The 23,121-nt window shown below is 41.0% G+C and overlaps 1 protein-coding gene across 1 annotated transcript in view; it reads left to right on the plus strand.

The window, feature by feature from the left end:
• LOC113018657 (phospholipid-transporting ATPase ABCA1) overlaps positions 1-15,550 on the plus strand; it is a 181,231-nt gene extending 165,681 nt beyond the window's left edge. The window contains exons 48-49 of the mRNA XM_080290303.1: positions 7,207-7,450; positions 13,103-15,550. Of these exons, the coding sequence (XP_080146429.1) occupies positions 7,207-7,450; positions 13,103-13,231 (373 nt within the window). The 3' untranslated portion in view covers positions 13,232-15,550. The remainder of the gene's footprint in view (positions 1-7,206; positions 7,451-13,102) is intronic.
• The last annotated feature ends 7,571 nt before the right edge of the window (positions 15,551-23,121 follow it).

Raw genomic sequence — 23,121 nt, forward strand, 5'->3', positions numbered from 1 at the left:
TCCCCCGACTGACTCTTCTCCTTCAGAAGCCTCTCACCCTATTACTCTTATTTATTCCCGACTCTCTACGAAGGTGGCGAGGCTTTCAGCCCAGTCATCCAAGTCCTTGTTAGCACTGCCCCCTTTAGTTCGACAGCACGCGTGTATTTATCACACAGATGCCCTTCTGCTGCCGCACCCACCCCTGCCTTTGGCGTATTAGTCAACCCTCAAATGAGCCAAAATGGCCCATTTTAGACCACTAGAGACGTAGTCAGTGTGCGAGAGGAGCTGAAGATTCGGTAGGGTGGTGCGTTTCAGAGAAATAGGGCAGCCATCTCGAGTAGCCTCTCCATTATCTTCCACCATGGGTGTTAAAAACACCCTGACTTTTTTTTTTTTAAACCTGCCCTGGCATTGAGCCGCTCAAATCAATCACACTTCTAGAAATTTATGAAAGGCTGATGGGCATGGGGAGAAATAAATAAGTATAAAATGCACAAGGGGCTGTAAATAGGGCTTCAGTCTAGCAGCATGCTAGTCTGAAGGTTCCCAGGTGTTAAGTAAACCCAAATGAAGTGGAGGAACCAATAAAAGCAGCTTCAAAGCTCCCCTATAATCTTGTCAGTTTGGAAGGACACCCACTAGCCTTTGCAGGATTTTTCACTGATTGATATCATTCATATCCCCACTTCACCGAGTAGCTGCGGTAAGCACACCCCACAGCCTCCAGTCAGATTTTCTCCTTGCTTAAAGCACATCATGAAATAAAACTAGGATGCAAAGTGCCTTAAATGCATTAAGGTAATGTGCTTCGAGCGCTGAGGAGTTTTTTACAAGAGCCGTGTAGAAAAGTTTGGATCCATCCCCCCACCCGAAGTTGACGTTAAGAGAAGTCCAATAAACTCGCCTCCCACTCACTCTGCGTCAGCTCTGCAGGTGCGCCATTAACTAAATAGTTTACGGTTTTTAAGTGCATGTCACCCGCGGAGATGAATGACAAAATAATTCTCTTTACAGTGTACAGTGCGTCGCCAGTGCAGGTGTCATTTAGCCTGCCAGAACATTGGCGGTCACAGATGAGGTGCAGTATACGTCCCATCCATATGTATTTGTTCAAGATGAGCAACATTTGATTGTGGATTGATAGCAAATAACCAAAAGTGATGAATTGCACAGGTGACGCTTTTATCAATATTATTAATTTCGGTTTATGAAGCTCATGCTTATTGAAAATGCAGTAGTCATAACTTTTACAAGCCACAGGATGGCCTTCATATGAGCCCATGCCAGTGCCTTGTAAATACATCTTAGATATTTCTTGCCATGCAATCACACAGGTAAATTAAAGTAACACCAAAGGTGACCTTGTGTGTTCATTTACAGTTCCATAATTTACTCTAAGACTCTGCTACAGTAACTTTAAGTGATTCACAGCTCAATAGTTATCTCATCTCGGGCCTTCGTTTTGAGGCAACTTTCCTCCGATTGGCTGCCCCTCACAAACTGCTTTAAGCTGCAGTTTTGCTGTCGAGGAGTGTTCCCTGTGACGTCACAAAAATGTATCTTTTTTTTTTTCTTGGTAGCCTGAAGCCAGCTCTTTTAGGTCATAGAGAACATTTGGACACACGTGACATCATTAATTGAAACTTTGTAACAGTTTCATATGAGCGCACCCCTAACAGTAACATAGTCTCTCTTTAAATTCTAAGGTTTTACATATAATCTGGTGCTCAGCAGGTCAATGCAATCTCAGATAAACAACAACACGGGGCAATTACGTCATGTCATTATTTATTTAACCAAACAAAGCCAAAATGCAGAAGTAGAGTGAAACGCTGAGCGCAGCCTTACTTAATTTTAAGATCAGTTTTTTATTATATACCTATGCATAACACCTTAGCACTGATAAAGGATGTTTTTAATAAGACACTATGTGATAGTTTGAACTCATTCATACTTTGAGTTTTATTTAAAGCTGATTTAAGTCAATATACACTGATGAGGCATAACATTATGACCATCTGTCATGAGATGATCTGTCATTTGGCTGCCAAAACAGCCGTGACCCACTGAGGCATGGACTCCACTAGTCCCCTGAAGGTGTGCTGTGGTATCTGCACTAAGTGTTAGCAACAGGTCCTTTAAGTCAGGCTTGGTCAACTCCAGGCCTCGAGGGCCGGTGTCCTGCAGGTTTTAGATCTCGCCCTGGGTCTACACACCTGAATCAAAGGATTAGTTCATTACCAGGCCTCTGGAGAACTTCAAGACATGTTGAGGAGGTAATTTAGCCATGTTAATCAGCTGTGTTGGATCAAGGACACATCTAAAACGTGCAGGACACCGGCCCTCGAGGCCTGGACACCACTGCTTTAAGTCCTGTAAGTTGTGAGGTGGAGCCTCCATAGACCTAGACTTGTTTGTCTAGTACATCACACAGGTGCTCGATTAGGGTCTGGGGAATTTGGAGGCCAAGTCAACACCTCAAAGCCGCCATAGTCTCCTCAAACCATTCCTGAACAAGTGGGCTCTTCAGGTGTGTGCAGCTGAGCACTCTGCATACCATGTTGTTATGCCGTACGTTAGGATGCTCTCTATGGTGGCTCTGTAAAATGTCACCAGCAGCCTCTCCTCCAGGTTGTTCCTGTAAAATGATTCATCAGAGCAGATGAAGAAAATCTCACAAGAGCTTCAGTTTGGAGATACTCTGACTCAGTCGTTAGGCCATCACAGTTTCCCCTCAAACTCGCCTAAATCCTCATGATTGCCCATTTTCCCTGCTTCTACCAGCAACTTTCAGGACAAAATATTCTAATATATCCAGGTGCCACAATGGAGACATAACCAGTGTTATTAACGTCACTAAAAAAGTCCATAATGTTAAAGCCTGATCGATGTATATGCTCTTAAGTATCGTACGAGAGATCCACAGCGCACTATTCCATCTACAACAGTAACTTAAAAATCCCAGTTTCCTTGTCTGCATGCATGCACACAGCCAACAGAAGCTCCCGTTCAGGTCTTAATTTTAAACATGAGGATACTGCAGTGTCATCATGTGCTCTGTTAGCACACAAGCAAGGATACACATCTACAGACAGGAAAATACACTTTGCAAATTGAAAAAGAATATTAGCAAGCAAACACGGATATAAACAATGCATGTTTGATACAGGCTTTGAAATGTATTTTATGAGAAAGGTAATATATTCACATTATGCTGATTTATTCTTTTGCCTTTTGTTTGTTTTGTTTTCGGCAAAGAAAATTGCTAAGGGGGACTCAAATTTACAGTAGGTTTCGATATTTTTTGTCACTTCTATTTTTTTATGGCTCCCTAAATTGCAGTTTAACTGGACAGAGATTGCCCATGCATCCCTCTGTCCTTACACTGTTAATGGAGCCTCTGCCTCGAGCTCTTTTAGCTTCTCCTCCAGGAGCTAAGAAACTTTTTTGGATGACTTCCTGCCTGATCAAAGCATCAGACCACCCAAGCCATAACGTGACCTCATGCCCTCCGTTCCCCCCACCCCGCGGACACAAATACAAGGTTTGGCAGTGGTGAGGGTGACCTTTCCAGACTCCCTCAGATGAAGTAAGGCAGCCGAATTATTTCCTGCCTGTCATGCCCTTATCTGTGTCTGGCTGTTGTTTGTTTTAAATTACACGGAAGAACGACTTTCCAGCGGACCAGGGCGAAGGAGAGGATCAAGGCAGAATAATGAAAATGAAGAAGCGAGAACTGCGCCGCAGACATTACAGCGGCTCTGCCATGCTGTGTTGCGCCGCTGTATCGTATCTCTAATGTAAAATATTATGAAAGGATTAGCTGTGACAAAGTGGTGCAGTCATGACTGTAAATATAATCCCTTCATTATTTTCTCGCGAGCTATATTCAACCCCAAGTAGCACAGATCTCGCTTTTAGTTTCTATGTCGCCAGTTTAAAGTTAATTATTGTTTCACACATGCAGCGCCATTGTTATGACCACGCCAAGCAGTGCAAGCTCTGTTTGTTGATAGCTGAGCTTACCTTTCCCCCAACGCAGCCAGAGTTTAATTGAGGAGAGCCAAGACAGACAGTGTATCAGAGATTAAATAGCGTGTTTTGATGTGAATACAGAAACAGAGAAATGCTGGTTTGGTTTTTGTGGGTTTTTTACACAAAGTACTGCCCGTAGCTTCTGTTTTGCTCCTGCAATGAAGGAAAGACAAAGAGAGACAGAATGGGGGGGAAGATAATTCATAAGGCATTTTATCTCCGTCATTACTGTAAACTGTTCAACTAAATGCTTTCTTGGCCTGTTGGATCTTTGCAAAAAAATGTTTTTGCACCTAGCTGATCATGAGAGCTGCTAGATACAATAAACACGCAGAGATTGTGGTCACAGACTTGACAATATGAGCTGAGCCTGAAAGCCTGGTCAAACGTTATAGGCTCGTGGTACTTGGACTACAAATGGACACCAAAGCAACTTCAGTTACCAAGAATCCTTGGAAATACTATATATGCATGTGCAGACTGTTGTTTATAAAAATGAGCCAAGTTGTGATATACTAGTTTCTCTCTTGGGGACACCAGTAACCATGCTGAAGAACAGTTCAATTCAAGGTGCTTTATGTTGTAAGGTAAAGACGCTACAATAATACAGAGAAACCCCCCAAAAAGTGCTTGGTGACAGTGGGAAGGAAAAACTCCCTTTTAACAGGAAGCAACCTCTGGCAGAACCAGGCTCAGGGAGGGGCGGGGCCATCTATCCCGACTGTTTGAGGGTGAGGGGAGGGAGACAGGACAGACAGTTATATGCATGGATATATATTGTATTTACATAATAACATAGCCCATAATTAAATTTAACTGTAAATTCTAGTCTTTACAATCTTCAACAGCACTGAGGTTTTTAGAGGGAGGAGTGGGGTGGTGGGGTTATTATTAAACTAATCCCATAATAACAGGATTGTAATGCTGTCCAGCTTGATCGTGCACACTCTAGAGGAGCAGAGCGTGGTGACATTATGTTATTCTTACGCAGGGATTGTGAGGAAAACATTTGTTTCACATTAGAAGCTGCAAATAATTTAAGCACCCAGAGGACTCGCAACACAGCGCGCGAGTCCTCTGTAGCTTACAGAAAGCCAATGTGGGATGAAAACATACACATTTCTAACCGGATCTCTTGGCGAGCAGATTCACAGTTAGTCTTTGGGCTCAGCACTTGGCCAAGATAAGTACACTTGGGTTTTCACGCGACTGACTATTAAAAACTATTAATCTGTGAAACAGCCAGTTTTGTATGAACCTTTCATGGTGGAAAGAACCAAATAGATGCGTAGCAAAAGCAAAGTATTTCATAGCAGAGCTGAGAGCAGGGATTAATCCAGTGTGGAGTAACATCTTGAATGGTCAAAGGGTTGCCCAAGCAGTAACACGCTGATACTTGTAAGCCACCCACTGTACTATCCACATGCAGTGCACTACATAATATGTTTTAGAGATACATGGGGATGCTTTTGATCACCCGTGGTGTGCAGCCCCTGAGGAGATCACAGCACAGGCACAGTTCTCAGATCCTCCCTGTTGGTCGGCCGGTTGGATGGAGGCTGTTGTTGTTGTTGTTGTGGACGGACAACATGCTAGCATGCGCCATAGCATTGCAGTATGTGGCTTAACTGAGTCCTTGCTGTGATAAGACCCACTTTTGAAAGGAGCATTAGAAACTCTTATGCATTCTTAATGAAAATGAGTATTAAATAAGAGTTGCCATCAATAATTTATACAAAGTTGCATCAGGCCTGGACTGTGGCTCCTCAACTGAGAATGATTGAACTGAAGGTGTGCTGCAACCCATCCTGGGTGTGCGATGCATTTCTCAGAACTAGCACAGAACTTTGCTTCCTGTCTCTCTGGGAGCATGTAGGCCTGTAGTTTATTCACCATATCTCTAATTGTCACTAAGGGAGCCCCTGACTTTAATTGCATGTAGCTTCACACTAGCCGCAATGGACGTTTCCATGAGTAAATCCAACATTAGGGAATTAATTAGGCAGAAAACAATGGGTCATCAGAGTGCTAACGACAGAATAACAAGGCACAGAGTTTTATTTGGTGCTCACCAGACACAGCACACATTCGGAAAGATGTAGAATGCTAATTAACTTTAGAGCTTAGCTATGACCCATTTTCATTTGTGCCAACACTTTATGTCCAGGATATTGTTCGTAGCGGTGTTGCATTCTGACACATTTTCAAAAATGGCATGCTGACTGTTCAGTGGAGCATACTTTTGTTAATGTACCCTCTCATGTATGATGACTTATTTTGCTGTTTTTCTCAGCATGCTTTAGACAAAGTTTGTATGTTCAGATTATTAGAGAAGCATTTAATTATTTATTTTCACGCACTGCTATTTTACGGTTAGCGAAACAAACAAGCTCATTAAGACCATATCCAGAATTGTTACCAAACAATACAAACAGTTCACTGGATATGTAAGCGCCCAGAAGACACGTGTGAGTCGTCAGAGGTGTCATCAGAAGTGTCATAATGAATCTCCTTTACCTCCGTTTTGTTCTGCAGCAACTTCCTGAGGGAAGTCGCTGTCTCTTTAGCCGCTCGATGCTCGAGTCTGTACTCCAGATAGTGGCTTACCCTCTCTACTTGATGCTGGGTTGGTGATGTGTAACAGCTTCCTGGCTGAAAACAGATTCTCATTTGGTGCAAGGTTGCTGAGAGCAGTGAAACTGAACCAAAATAGTGACGTGGCAGGCAGTGAAATCAAATCATTTAGCAAAAAGATGCTAAAAGAGTCTATGGGGGGCAGCATGGCATGGCAGCACTTCGTCAACCAAATGAATGCTTTCTTTTATATTAGTTACACACATAATTTGGAAAATACATTTTTTTTCTATCCGCTACCAACATACTTGTTAAAGTTGAGCTGGCTTTGCGGTTCGCTGTGTCTGACTCACCTGCTCCTCCTGCTTACTTAATCCAGGAAGCTAGAAATGGCTGGGAAACATGAGCGCAATTCCGTTTTCAATACTTCATTTATATTCCTTCTCCTTCCTGGCACGTCTGTTTGTTCTAGTACACATCCCTGTTCTCTGTCGCGCTATGGCATGACAACAGGAGAGGAGAGATCATTATTTGGCACTAACACGCTTGTTTGCGGCTCTTCTCTTTTTTGTCTGGCACTAAATGTGTCATAATGACCTCTCTTTTTTTTAGATTTGGTGATGGCTACACTGTGATTGTGAGGGTCGGTGGCTCTCCGCCCGCACTGAAGCCAGTCGAGGACTTCGTCCAGAAGACCTTTCCGGGCAGCGTTCTCAAAGAGAAGCATCACAACACGCTGCAGTATCAGTTCCCACACGCACAGGGAGCTTTGGCCAATATCTTCAGCCAGTTCACCAGGCATCAGCGGAGGCTGCGTGTGGAGGACTACTCGGTGTCCCAGACAACTTTGGATCAGGTGAGGTGGAAAAAAGGAAAAAAAAAGAAAACATATGCAGTTGGGCACTAACACAATTTTGTTGTTTTGGCTTGATTTTCAATCAAGTGAAACGATCACAATTCATTATTATAATTATGCATCATGGATTTCAATAGTGTTTCAATAGTTGGACAAACTCATAGGATTGCTTTTCATACTTGGATGAAAATCACTTGACTGTTTGAAGTCGAGAACTCTGAGATCAGATGACTGACTTGGCCGTTTATTTTCTAGTGAGAAACTCCTGAGTTACTTTTGCAGAATACTTTGGGTTATTATTCTTTCTGCCTCATCCGTCCTTGAGTGTAACCAGTGCTTTGCACCTTGTTGGAAACCCTCTGTAAGTCCATTCATGAAGGCGTCTCTTGATTGTAGACTTTGACAATGATATGCCTACGTCCACGAGAGTGTTCTTGACTTGATTAGCTGTTGTGGAGGAGTTTTTCTAAACTGTGGAGAAAAAAAAAATCATACCCTATACTGACTCCCTTTTGGGGCCAGCCTCTAAGTATCACCTTGATGAACTGCACTTTTTTACCTCTTCTGTGGTTGCAGCTCTGGAGGTTTCCTCTTGTGTAGTAGGCAGTCGTGATCCTCTTTAATCCGTAATAAAGAAAAAAGTAATATGAGAGATGTGAGATCTCTGCTTGGAAAGAAGTAAGGTAAGAGCGTAAACTTGGTTTACTGTTAAATGATGCATTTTTAAGTGTTTTGATACCTTCAAGCAGCACATGAAAATTGAAAGCAAAGATCAAGCATAAAAGTCGAAACAAAAGTAACATCCAGAGGCAGCTTTGAAAAGTGTCACAGCTCAAATCTGTGAAATGTGATTATGATGAAACTGACTGTTGTTGCTGCGTTGAGCTGGAAGCACTCTGCCCATCTTCTGTATATAAGAACAGCTTGAGCCTTCCACTAGGTGGTGCAGGCCGATGCAAAAGCGATGCACCAACTAAATTTAGTGTGATTCTACAAGCCTACTGTAATTCTGTTGCTGCGCCCTTTTAATGGCTCACTAGCTCATCAATCAATGCATTGACCATTTTAGGTGCTCCTGTTTAATGCAGGTCTGCCCAGTAGCGGATAAGATTTAAAGATCTATCATTGTCTACACATTGTTTTCTGCCATTTAGGCTGTCAGACAGACCAATGAGGAGTGCACTGAGTTTGGACGGCCAAGATTGTTCAGCCGCCAGCTACCAGTATTGATCCCAAATCTGGACTGATTATATAAAACTCGTGCAGCCAGTATCTTTTTATTTTATTTTATTCCAGCCAGAGTGCACTAGCTCAGCTTACTGATTGGCGAGATAAACCGAGCGCTGCGTGTTGCGGACTGGATTCACCTTGTGTTTTCCAAACAGCCCCAGGGACCTAATGCAATCAGGCAGTGAGTGGCAAGTACGTGTGTGTCTTCCAAACCCACCATTAGCTCAGCAGCAGATGACCATGCGGGAGGTGAGAGTAACCTCTGAGGGGTCCAGAAAGGTCATCTTTCCACTCCGCCACGGGTGAAAAAAGAAAAGCCTTAAAAAAGAGAAACAACAAAATTGACACAGATGCGTTGAATTGTCTGTTCGTTCAGTTGTGCAATGTCACGACTGGATTTAAATCGAATTATGTCTTATAAAGGACACTGCACAGATGATCAACTTGTAGATTACCCATAATTCAAAATAAATCAGTCTTCTGCAGAATCTTTAAGTAAAATCTGCCCTTTAGGAGTGTCAAATTTAATGAAAAGCTCAATGCTTCAATTTGGCCTGCAAGGTTTTTTTCTTTTTCCATAAAGCGTTTTTAACAGGACTTCACAGATCAGCGGTGAACCTTGCATAATATCTGTTTTAACATTTATGTCTTCTTGCCCCACATTCTGCTCTGGTCAATATTTACCAGATCAGAGGCAGTAAATAAATCATTCTTGGACCAGCAGGTCACAGTATTAACACACAGACGGGGGGAGGGCTGGAGAACCTGTGGAGACCCAGACAGTCACCTTTCAGCTGGTGATTTATAGAGAGGAGCCTTGACCTACAGTATAACACCCAACTTGCACTACAATTAATATTGATCCGCACGGCCTTGAGCTCAGGCGTTAATGCTGATGGCCAGGACAGTGCAGGGCAGGGATTTAAAAGGAAAATGTGACTTTCACAATGGTCTCGTAGAAGCGGCTTCTGCAGAAATGAGAAACGTTTGCGGCTTTTTCTGGCACCGTCGCCGAAGCACTAATGGAGCAGCCGACCTTTTCGATCCATATATCATCCGATATGTATGCATGTGTTGATTATAAAGTTTCTTTACTTAGGTCCCCTCTTTCAGTATTTTTTTAAACGCGCTTTTATTTCACAACGCGCCTGTGAACCGATACTACCTCACGCTTGTGAACAAATGAAACAGACAATATTCTGCATATTTTGATGTTTTTAAGCAACGTTGTTGTTTGAGTTAGCGTCCACTTTTTTTTCAAGCATCAAACATTTTTTGACCTCCCAGCTTTAGTCAAATAATCTGGGAGACAAAGTTGGAATTTGAAAACAGGGAAGCATTTAGCCGCAGCGTTAGCATGTACTAAAAACAAAGCGTAAGAATAAGAAATACCAATTCAGATATTCCTCCACAAATCATGATGTAGTCCCTGCAGGATGACAATATATTTGCAAAATGGCAAAAGCATTAGGCACCCTAATAATAATAATAATAATGATAACTGGTAACCAATTGAACCGAGTCCCATGTTGCAAAGAAGCGCATCGAAAATGTGTACCTGCACTCGGCCAAAAGTGTACAAATTCAGAGCTGTCGCTGGATAAGCAGTGATTTTTTTCCTACTGCTGTAGTATTTATAATCTAGTGTGACTGACCCATCACTCACCTGATAACCCTGATACTGCTGCGACTCATGATGATTGTTCAGAAGCGTTAAATACTGGTTTGTTCACACAATTAAAATCTTCCACTTTTAGACATTGTGAGAGATTCTGTTTGGGATCTTGAGATGAGCAGGAATATTTTAATGACATGTAACGAATGTAAAAACAGCCAGTTTAAATTCTGCAAGGACTTCTTTGATGTATAGCTGAGGTTAATTGGCTGATTCGCGTCCTTCCCCTTCTGGGTTCTGCCTCAGTGGGTACCAAATAAACACCCCAGCGCACCCCTATAATGTAATTAATGCCTGTATCCATCTGTTATTAAGAAAATGCCACTCAGCAGCGCTGGTGCATGACGTTCAGGTCATGAATGGATGGTTGGCTAAATGCAGAAAGTGAACATTACGAAATAATCACACCGCAGCGCACCGGAGGAATTTAGCCATGCTTGTCTCAGTCAAAAAATGGCTGCATCATTAAAGCTCCCACGCTCAGTTTTGCAGAAAGTTCAAGACAAACAGCACTTTGCAATTCTGCTGCACAACTACGCAGCCTTGACTATGAATATGAAATGCTGTGCATGCCTCAGCACATCAAGCCAGTGAGTCAGAGGCCAGCAGAGGTGGGCGGAGGGTGCATTTGTTGTCATTCTTATCCTCGTATTTATTCTCTGCTGAGAAGATGTCTTGACAACGGTGACCTTGATACACGCTGCTGATGTTATGACATTACTAGCTCAATGAGCTTACACTTAGCAGCTTCTCTATAAGGAAGTTTTATCCACGTAGTTACACTATTCAGTAAAAAATGACTGTTCATGTGGTTTTATTGTTATTATTAAAGTTTTCTTTAACCATTCAGTTCAGGCTTATTTATATAGGGCCAAATCACAACAGTCTCCTCAATGCATTTTATTCTTTAAGGTATAAAGCACTTTGTGATGGCAGGAAAGAAAAAAACTCCCAGAGGACAGAGAAAGGATAAATAGCAAAAACCTGAAGATCAGATCAGATCATTTTAACTTTATGACAGGAAGTATCTTTGTTTGAATCAGAGTAACATGGCTTTTTAGTTTAACCCTGTGTGGTGAAAGAGCGTACGTCACCTCTTCAGCTGCTCACGTGCTCTGTGGCCAATAGATATCAGCGTGATTCTGTTTAGGCGCATGACGTTAGATCGCAGAGGAACCAGAAAAACACATTGTGCATATTCATGTCCTGAACTGAGCCAAGAATTCTCTCATAATGAATGTCTGCATGGAAGACAGATCTACTTAAATGTCTAGATAGGCTAATTAATGTTCCCGCGAGCAGGAGAGAAAAGCACCTGCTGTCACACAACATCGTGTCTTGTTTAACCTAAAACATGGAAACAAAACAGGCAAAATCATTTAATTATATGTTTGGAAGTGAAATATACTTTGTGCTCACACATGGAGTTTGTGTGGATTACACATCAAGTCATTCTTGATCTTTATGGACTGTGAAACCATAGATAGATAGAAGCTTTTGCTTTCAGCAGAAGTTGGTATGTAGTTAATTTTTTGTCTGTGTGCTCGGCACGATTTAAAAATGCCGGCAGGTGTTTTTGGGCTCCTCTTTGTTGCTAAAATAGACTGATCACCTGCTAGCTTCAATTCAAGGCTGAACACGGGAATAACTAATGGTATCAATATTCTCATCTAACTCTCAGGAAGAAAGCAAACTGCTGTAGTTCTCAAACGTCAGACTCTAGATGTATACGGCACATAAAACGAGGTCATTACTTTAGCGATAGAAAAGCCGTATTTTCACTAGTGAAGACATGTTGTCAGTAATGACAACGTAAATATATCAGAGTAATTGGCAAATGTATGTCCTTTGTTCAAAAGATGGAAGTTAATGCTAATAAAGACTTCATTACCATTAAATTATAAGGTTTCAGATTATATTCACCAGTTAATTAAAAACAGAAGCCTCAAAGGCTGACTGGATAGATCTCTATTACCCGTCTGAGCTTCAATAAAACAAAAGAGGGTTGTTTTTAAGCCCAGAAGAACAGGCTACTAATGTTTATTTCTCTTCATCCATGGCCTTCTGCATGTGCTTATTTGCTATTTGATTTAGCAAGTGTGTATCTGTGAAGAAAGGTTTAATTGATAGGGCCTCTGAGTAGCTGCTGATGGGATTGGCTTGGAGGACAATTTTATTTATTTTCCATTTAGATTTTAAGTGCAATCTAGTAATTCGTGTGTCCTGTTATATTCACACAGCCAATGAAAATGGTTAAATGGAAAAGCAATGCTCTTATCATTTTATATGATCCGCTTTGTTGCCTTTTTTTCCTCTCCCTCTCCGTCTGCAGAGAGTCTTTGTGTAGCTTTACCGCCGATGCTAAGAGACTAAAACGCCCGCTCGCCTGTGATGTTTACAGCACAATGAAATACACACTGCTTTTTATGAACGCCATAGGATTGATTTCGTCTGACATTAAATGGGCATCACAGAGAGAAGAATGATTGTTTTATTCTCTTTCTCTGCTGGTCAAAGATGTCAAACTGACATTCACTGTGTGAGCCGAGACGCTTGCTTGATGCTCCGTAGCCCTCGACTGGCATCTCATTCTCATGCACCCCGTCGTCCGTGCCGCTATTTCTGTTTGTTTTAAAGGCAGAGGGTGGGGAGAGAGCGCAAACGAGAAGTGTCCACGGGCCCTTCAGAAGAAGTTTATTATCTTGCCTTTGCTTTTAAGTACTTTCTTCTCCTCATTTGTATTCCAGGTCTTTGTGAATTTTGCGAGGCAGCAGCACGATGAAGAGGACTCTGAGGCCTATAGCAACCCGGTGGATGTTTCAGACGAGCTGCCGTTGGAGTATCTGAGGAGCTCCCAAGGAGCAGAAAAGGTGTAACGCGCACAAGAAAAGAACCGCATCTACAGTCGTCCAGCGATATGCCTTTAAAATAAGGGAATCTGCAGTACTTGCACTGGCAACCAAATGAGTTCCTAACCTAATTTAGCTTTAATTACTAAATATAGCATGCCCCTGCTTTCAGGGTTTATCAGCAGGCTTGCAAAGTTTCCAATTATTCATGATGTTTTCCATAAGTGTCCCTCGCCAAGCCAGTTTTTTAACTCATTTACAAATGCCTGATTTTGTAGCCTTCCTTTCATTCTGACACCGTAAATAGTTGGTTACAGTGAATGCTACTGCAAAGTTTGTGGAGTTTTCTAGAACTCCCTGGTTTGACACAAGAAGGGCAGGTTGCTGCACTAGAATCGTGACGTATTCAACTCGATTATCCAAATTCTTCAACATGCAGAGTCAATCAATTTACATTTAAAATAAAATAATTATTTTTCTTTTTTACCACACAGGCTGATTTCCATTTGACTAAAACCAACTTTAAGAGCAAAGCCTGACAAAAATGACTTAATAAGATTGTAGGTGCGAGTGCAGGAAATGCTGTATTTCACAAAGGTTAAACAACTGAAATAACACCACTTTGGTTTTGTTTGCACATTTATTGTAGATCATTCCACCACATCTCCCCCTGTGCTTCCCCTAGCATTACAAATTGCACGGCACTACCTCAGCCTTGACCTTCAGACTGACTGATGCTTTAGACTCCTATCATTTGTTTACATTTGCTGCTGATTGAACAAAGATAAATCAACTCAAAAAGTCTAAAGCAGCAGTTAGTTTCAGGCTGCCATCCCAGCTGCTGATAGGCACTCCAGTGATAAATAACTACTCTGCCACATGTATTGGCTTTGTATCTGAAGGAGCCTACAATTAGCTGTAGATGGTGTTCAATAACAAGCACTGAGTTTGCAGCAGTGGCTGTCGAACATGTTGCGCCTGCAAGAAAGGTGCTAAATGTTTGCACCGGCCAAAGCTTGCAGGGCTTTATCTCTATTATATGTAGGCATCAGGAATGTAATCGAGCGCACGTCAAATGTTTCATGAGATTTAGCAATGAATGTGTGAGCAAAAACACATTTTTATTTATATTGTGTTAGCTTATAAGGCCTTAAATTTTAAGATCCTTCTGCTGTATTTTTGCTGGCTTTGGCACAGTTCACCTTCTACATAAGTAGTTCTGCCTCTGAAGATGTGGTCATAATCTTAACTCATTCACTGCCAATGGCTGGCAGTGAATGAGTTAAACCCATTGACTCATTCACTGCAATTGACGGCTATAGACGTCAATGGCAGTGAATGAGTTAATCACACATAATCCTGTTTTCTTTTTATACTTTAAGTTGCATTGATCAGATACGGGTACCTAGCTAGCTAAGCTTGTTAGCTTCCTTCTTAGCCACGGACGCAATGCTTGGTTACTCAAAGCTAACTTGCCATACTTGCTAGCATTTTAGCCATAGCTAAATACCAGATGTGATGACACATGGGTGAATCTAAGACATCTATTGTAGGACACAGCATAAGCACAAAGGAAACTGAGATAGATTTTCTTATTTTTATATAGGACCAAAATTTGCATAAAAACTAGCATAAACTCAGGACTTCACGGAGTTCAAGTGAGAATGTTTGTCCTTTTCTAGACTTCTGTACAATTGTTCCTTTTTTGCAACTCGAGGAGTCACCCCCTGCTGGTCACTGGAAGAGATTTGCAACATCCATCTTTTAAATACAGTCTATGTTATCACTCATTCCTTTAGCATGTAAAGCCTTTGTTTGGTCTGGGAAATAGCTGATTGCGTTACTTAAATTTTCAACCACCTATGGTATCAAGAATGCGTAAAAACTACAGAAATATATTTTTTAATGTATTTTTTTTAAGTTATTACATCATACAATTAAATTGTACAGACATATGTAAACTTTGGGCAAACTGTACACCTTATACTCCATTTCCCAAGTAAAAGTTAACTCAGGAAGGTTTTGTGTGCAATACTTAAATGCTTATACAGAGAGTGACATTTAGTTCTGTCTTTTACTGTATGTACTGTGCGACATCAAGAGGTTATGTCACTGTCTCGCGCAGCTTGCGCTCGCATTACGTTGCGCTTTTGTGTTCAGGATGTAAATAAGTCCACACTTCACTCCTCACAGGCTTTCTTGTTTGCTTTCAGAGCCTGACATAATTTGTATGCTTTGCTAAGTCCTCACATTACTATCATGCACGTTGCAAAAATAATGAATCCTGTTTGCACTGAATATTGCTCTATGCCAAGACAAGTGATTAAACATTTGCACAAACTGTAAGGCGACTTTGACTCGGTGTTTGTTCACTGCCGTATTTGTCCAACGAATCACCGAGTTCCAGTTTGAAAGTCTCTCTAGTTCAACTTCCTGCATGCTGTCTTATTGTTGTGTCCTTCCTTTCACTATTTCGCGTCTTTCACTCTGCGCGAAGGTGCCAGCTGCAGGCTCATATTTTGTTTTGTCTCTCATACATTCGTAACATCAACCGAGTCCATGGGACGCCAGAATTCAAACCGCACCACACTGGGTAAGGCTTTTTATTTCACATTTAGCAGAGTGGCTCCTTCTCAAGGGCGAACAGACATTTTGTCTGCCAGATGCCTGCAAATGAATTTATTTTGCTGTCAGACTATCACACAGACTCTTTTAGCGCGTGGGCTTCCAATTTATTTATTGTACTTTTTTTTCTTTTCAAACCAATTTAAAGCTAGTATACCTGAAGTTGGACCAATTCTTCTCCCAGTTTCATTTCACTATCACAAAACATCACAGCATATGTAGTTTTTCTTTTCAGACACAGTGTCTACCAAGATTAAGACGTCTCATTTGTGTCTAGTAAAACATTTCTCACACCCCTCTCAAGAGAAACCCTCGACTCACCTCCTTAACTATCATCTGTAATTTTCTGTCCAATTTATAAAGATAATTGAGGCATTTTTCTGTTTTCTAGCTCAGGTGCTAATGTATTTGTTTTTGTTTGTTGAGAGGCTTAGAAAGTGTCTGCTCCAGATTTCACTACATAAAAAATACAGCATGTTTCTAACTTAAATACAATATATCTTTTTTTTTTTACTTGAGTATGTTGTGTTCATATTTGCAAGTACTTTTCTTCTTAGGATATGTTCTTAGACACACTTCTGCACATCGTTACTTCTCACGTTTCACCTTGTTACCATCCATCCGTCTTTCCATCCATCACTGAGGTGTTCCCAATCCAGCTGATAATATCAACTGGCTGATATTATCAGCTGGAATATCAGCCAGCTGACCCTTGGGTCTCCTTCCAGTCACACCCAGATCACTTCAAATAGGAGGTGTCCAAGAGGCAATGTAGTCAGAACAACTTCCTCTGTTCCTCATCTGAGTTCATCACCCTATCTGTAAAGGGGAGCCCGGACGCCCCCTTCTTTCGGTCACAGCCCACAAGGCAGAGGGTGGCAATGTAGATTGACCAGTAAATTGACAGCTTTACTTTCACACCAGTCTGTCTCCTGCTCCTTCCCTCCATCACTCATGAAGAAGCACGAAAGATAGTAGATAATTCCATAAAAGTTATGAATAGAATAAAGGTCAGCACTGGCAGAGTCCAACACCTTTGCCTTACTGTGGAAACGGGGGGACCTTAATATGTATGCTCTTAAGCAGGGGTTAATTAAGTAACTGACCAGGAGAGCTGATTGTCTGGGGCTAAACAGAAAGAATACCTTAAATGTGTTAAAAGCATTATCTTTAGGTAAAAGATATTTAATTTTACATACCGTCTGAGACAAACACATTAGATGGACTACAGTTTGTCTCCCACCCATCAACCCAAACCAGTCACGCTGCCCCTACCTCAACCAGGTATTATCAAAGGCTTCTTCCTGTTAAAGGAGAGTTTTTCCTTCCCACTGTCGCCAAGTGCTTTCTCTCATCTGGTTGTATTAGTCTTCTCTGTCATTGTAGGGTTTTAATGTTACATTGTGATCTTGCGCTATATAAATAAAACTGAATTGTATTGACTTTAACAAGAAAACGTCTGATAGTGCAAGAAATGTGAGTATATAGACATTTTTTATTTAAGAGTAGAGCATGAAAAGCATCCTGACGACACCTGGGCTGTGGGTTGTACACGGTACTGTGACAGCACTGTCATGACTTCAACAGGGTTAGCGAAGCTGCATCTCGACGTCTCGAGCTGACTGTCACCAGGTTGATGGAGACACCACGGGACATGAGAAATCCCTGGCTCAAAGTGTGTCATACTTTATTGTCCTAATGGGGACTATACTTTCAAACATGAACATCATATTGTAGTCAAGACTTGAAACTAGAAATTAAGACCTTAAACAAAGAGACGAGCTACAGAATTGATGAACTGAGCACCAAGTAGGGTAACTTTCCTCAAAGGTTTACAACAAGAGTCGAAACTCCCTGCTGGCTGTGACAAAGAACATAAGTTTGAGACTCCCTAAAGCTACGTCTGTCTCTTACATACAGTCTGAAGAAACCAAACTTAATAACAATGACACCAAATCCAACAAAAGGTCGCTATGCAAAGAGACAATTGAGGCCGATTAACGAAGGCCACTTATTGTGCCTCAGGAAGTAGAGTGGATTGCGTACTAATAGGAAGGTAGACGGTTTGATCCCCAGCTCCTCTAGTCAGCTTGTCAAAGTATCCTTGGACAAGATACTGAACCTCGAGTTGCCTCTGATGCATCAGTGTGAATGTGGGGAAAAGTGTTTAGTGGCTTGTAAGAATGAGTAAATGAAGTTTGAAGTAAAAAAAATGAATAAATAGAAGTGGTTTCTACTCAACTGGAGTAGAAAAGTATCATATAAGTACAAGTCCTAAATTAGCTGACATGTTTGCCAAGGACCAGAAATGCAGTTGTGTCAGTGTGTTAATGCAAAGAATATAAAAAGCAAAGATTTCATTTAGAGCTACATTTGATCTCTTCTCTGATGTGATCGCACATTTTAAAAGAAAACATCCACTCTGTGGTAGTTTGTAGGTTATTATTTGGTATGAAATGATGAATGGAAAAACACCCAAGCAGTACAAGCAATTTCCATTTCAAAGACTCCACTCCTAATTTAAAGTTTTAGGCGTCGGGTTTGTCGTTGTTTCTTTTTCCAGTATTTCCTTTCTCAATAAATAATTTTTGTAAAACCGGTTAACTTTAAAAGACGAGTTTGTAAACAAGCATATATTATCCTCATAGCTGGTCTTTATCAGTCACGATGTACACAAAATACTCTCCGCCATCACTGAGCATTTGGCCAATCTTGGTGTCAAGTACAAGATTACAATAAAAAGCATTGTCAGTTGGAACGGGAAGATTACAGGAGTTAGAGGAGATTCAATGATCTGCTCGACAGGCAAGCTTTATAAAAGCCCCTGCCATTCTTTCAGGCTGTAATCATTCTCCGTGCTCTGAGTTTGCTGTTCTTGCTTCAGGGTGCCTTTTATAGGCGGCATAGAGTAGCTAGAAATTGGTACAATATCTTTGTTCATTCTCTCTTTTTTTTTTCCAGTGAAACTACTTCTGAGAACTTTTTTTCTATCTAGAATACTTAAAAAAATATGAGCTATTTTTGTGCTTCTCACTTTGAGAGTCTGTCTCAGTGCCATGTTTTTCTTGGTTTCTCACAGCAGCTAAAACAGCAGCTAAAACCCAAGCGTAAAACATTATAGACATTAGGAGGTTTTATACAGTCAAATCTTAATCACAGGGTAGAAGTTGTTCTTTTTTACTTCTTACTTCACAATATCATGTTTCACCAGTCATGATGAGAATGTTTTTTCCTGCCTGCTTCTTCAGACTAACGCAACAATACCCTTAAAAGTTGTGGACTACATTTGAATCTGGACAACAAAAGGAAAAGATAAAGATTTACAAAAACATCTCTTATTCTATCCTTCCTAAAAGTCAAACATCCAGGAGTTGTTGTATAGAAAGACTATTTATAAACTGGCATCCTGACGCCACTTTTTTGAATGTACTAGCTTTTATGCTGCTAGCATGCAGGTTTTTATGGACGAGACCCTTTTATGGATGAGATTAGCTGGATTATCAGCTAATGCTAGCAGGCTTGGTTAGCATGCTTCAACCATAAACGGCTCTGTGTTACACCACTCCAGGACAACTTGGTGTAAACAGCAAACCCAGTTTATTTGGGTACTCCAGAACCATGGCTTTCACATACAGAACCCAAGAATACTCTCTTCTCTTTTTTTTACGGAACATTTTTTTATTTTCTTTTTGCCGTGACTGCCCTCTACTGGTGGAAAACATGTAGCAGCCAAAAACCCAAACATATAGCTGAATAGCCCAAATACCAACAGATTTATTTTTAGACATATTTTAGCTTTACACTTTACCAAGTGCTACAGCTGCAATGCACAGACACAGATATCTGCTAATTTGTGCTAATTAACGGACTAATAAAATACTAGCATGTCACTTAGCCAAATAAAAACAGATACTAAAACTACAATATACACCCAATGGACAGTTTGATGGCAGTGTGATGTGTCCAGTGGAAGCTTCAATACAGTGGCCTGACCTACTTTTAGAGCCAGGAACTGCAGTTTTTAGGAGAAAAGTGATATTTTGTGGTTAAACTTTAATGATGCTGCAAGTTTAAGACCTATGAGGTGTTTTTTTTCTTCCTCAAACTACAGAAACTGTACTTGTGTTCATGCTCAGTTCTTCTCCTGTTACTTTGCACTGTTCTGTGAAAAATAATGCATGTTGTGTTTTGTGCGATTTCCTGCATGAAACAGCCGTTATTTCCAGGAACGGGAAGATTTTCAGGGGAAAGAAAAAGTTTTTATTTTTCAGATACGTAACACAACGTGCTTTTGGAAATCAACAATGTAAGTGTTTTAAGATTCACTCAAAAGTATTAGGCAATGATCATTTTTGCTACTGTTTCTCCTGAGGTAGTGTAAATTCTGAAAAAACATCTCTCACACCTTGAGTCGGCTGCATGTGCAATCATTTAAAAGATGATATAACATCTCTTAAATTCAATAATTGAAATGACTCCAGAGTGCCAGTAGTGGGATGATAATGTTTAAACAGGCCTCACGCTGTAGCCGATTGAGGTTTTTACAACTGACATGTGGATTTTAATATTAACCTTGCTGATTTTTTTGATAAATACACTGGGCAGCTCACCAGGTTTTTTAAAGCAGGATCCCGATGAACGACCTTTGAAGGCTTCAGTACGCAAATTATTATTTTTCTTTAACTGGATTTTAACAAATTAAAAATAAACGGCCTGTGGCAAGAACAATGTGTTGCCTGAAGCTGTGTACATCAAAGCAAAAAGCTGACATTTGGGAATTGCTACCACTAGTTGCCCTTTTAAGCCTTTATTGTGATCAGAAGACTATTTTAAAAGCTAATTATTCTGAGTTGATATTTCTTTTCACTTTGAACTTATTCCAAGTGTTTGTTTGATGTTTTCTTATTTTAGTCATGTATTCATTTTTTAAGAACTTTGTTGGAAAGTATGCCTAGACTTCCACATGCAGAGAGGAGGTATGCTAATAATGGATTTAATGGTCAGCGCTCTAACAGTGTCCAAAAATTCTCAAAAATTTTTTTTTCAAATGTTCCTTTTTCTTTTTTTTGTGATGTTTCGTGGGTATCAGGGTGAAATTAAAAATCATAAGCAATTTGATTTTTAAAGGTTTTTCATTATTCTGCTTGAATTTTGTAGATAAAAATTAACTGAATGAGGCTATTGCCCACAGCCATGGCACCCTAAAAGCAGAAATGATTTTTTGCGCCCAGTACTCAAATGCAGGCCTCACCAGTGAAGGGGCGGTAGACCACCATCTGATGGTATTGATAGTCCAGAACTTTGAGACACTGGACCTCTTCAAGCCTGTTGGAGCATTTTTATTGGATTGCTTGGATATCCAAGAGGTTTTTGTGAGTGAAATTCTAGTATTTTATTAGTCCCTTATTAGCCCATTGCATGCATCTATTTAAGTTCATCTGCCTGCCTGCTGCTGCACAACTGCAAGTGGCTTTGCAACCCACCCCCACCACAGCTCCTCCTTTTCCACCTTTCTGTGTTTTTTCACTAAATCAGACTGATATCTGTCATCAGTGATGCCTGCTTTGTTCTGTGCATAACCATCCCAGCAAACAGAAATACCACAGATGGAAACAGCAATCTTCTTTTGACCACAGCAGTCCTGACTACAACTCTACAACTGACTACATTCAAAAAATGTGGATCCAGGATGTCAAAGTAAATAGCTTTTAAGCAAGGGTGTAACCGGCCCTCTCATCTTCTGTACCACCGTGGTAGACTGGAGTCTGTTTTTCAAACTTGACATTTGCAGAAAGACTGAAAAAAAAAAATCTTTCTGTTGCCTGCCAGCGGTGTTGCAAATTCAGCCGACAATCGAGTCAAACAATCGTTCTGCCATCATTTTCTCTCCACCGTGAATGAAAAGGCTTGATAAGAAGGACCAAGACAGATAAGCTGAGCTACAGCATAGAGAAGGTAACTATTTCTTTTACATTTTTTGCAGAGAAGACAATTGGACATGTAGGAAAAGCATTTAGTGCTTATAACACACTTAATGATACCTGAATTTGATTAATCTGCGTCAGGGTCTTTGCACTGTTTCTCCTGAAGCACTGCCACACTGTCATGGCTGCTGAATACATCCGTGACATCGTTAACGTTTTAAGTAACACTTGAACTTGACAGCAAAAGAGATGAATAAAAGTCTCACATGTACCACATCCAAGGCTCTGGGTTTGTGAAGGCCGTGGAAGTAAGTTTCAGAATCCCACTGCAAGAAAAGTAGAAGCAGGCATTTCTTTGGCTCAAGCCTCTGCAGTGGACGTTGTGTTTCTTTGTCCAGACTAGCTGCTGTTTGTTCTCCGTACAGTAAACCCCATCACAGGTTGTTCCTGTCTGCAGCTGGTCCAGAGTATCACCCTTTTCTTGGGCTCCACTGTGGAAAAACTTCTTTTTTTCTTAAAGATACGGTGTAGCTTCTCAATTGTTTCTCCCTGATTTGTCTTTATAGTAGTTGTTGCAGTTGAGTGTTAGTCATGGATATTTCTGGATTTTCTGAGTTAGGGTTATGTCGTTAATCCCCCAAGCCCCCCATGAAGTGCAGCACTCACTGATTTTTTGCAAAGAGCATTGCTTTTGACCGTTCTAAGCAAGTGCATAGCTTTGTTGTGTCTCTTCGATGTGTGACCCTTGTGGCAGCTGGTGCTGAGGTTCAGTGGGTGGGATGCTGTAATGATGCACTCTGTCGCTGGATTCATTTTAATCGAATCTTTAACAAGGCAGGAATGCAGCAGAAATTGTGGCACTTTTAGTCTAAGGGCTATTCAAGCTACACCATATGCTTTTATTCTTCTTCTTTTTTTTTAGCAGCCACACACCTCTCTGGGGCTTCACGCTGGGGGATGATGAGGGCTGGAGCTTGCTCTACAGGCCTCTATTCTTTTTTGATTGGTGTTCATTTAGGATCTCCTGCAGAGATGAATGCTGCTACACGGCCGCAAAGTCAGAGACATTTCTCACCGCCCTCCAGCTATTCCTTCCCCCCCCCCTGTCCGGCCACCGCGCCCATACCGCTGCGCGTGTTTACTGAAGGTGGTGGGTGGAGTTCAAATGAACTGTCAGCTGCGCTGACTGATTGTGGCCATTTTAATAATTTAGCTTTCTTTAAGTCACCTTTGCAATCAGCGAAGAAGTCTTTTCCTTCACAATTCATTACATCATGTCTCCCTTGGACTTGCTTAGTTTATACAAATTATGTTTTCCAAGGTAGGGGGAGGTTGATTGGATTGTACACTTCCACAATTATATCAATG

The sequence above is a fragment of the Astatotilapia calliptera genome, chromosome 3, assembly GCF_964374335.1.
Source record: "Astatotilapia calliptera chromosome 3, fAstCal68.1, whole genome shotgun sequence".
Taxonomy (NCBI): domain Eukaryota; kingdom Metazoa; phylum Chordata; class Actinopteri; order Cichliformes; family Cichlidae; genus Astatotilapia; species Astatotilapia calliptera.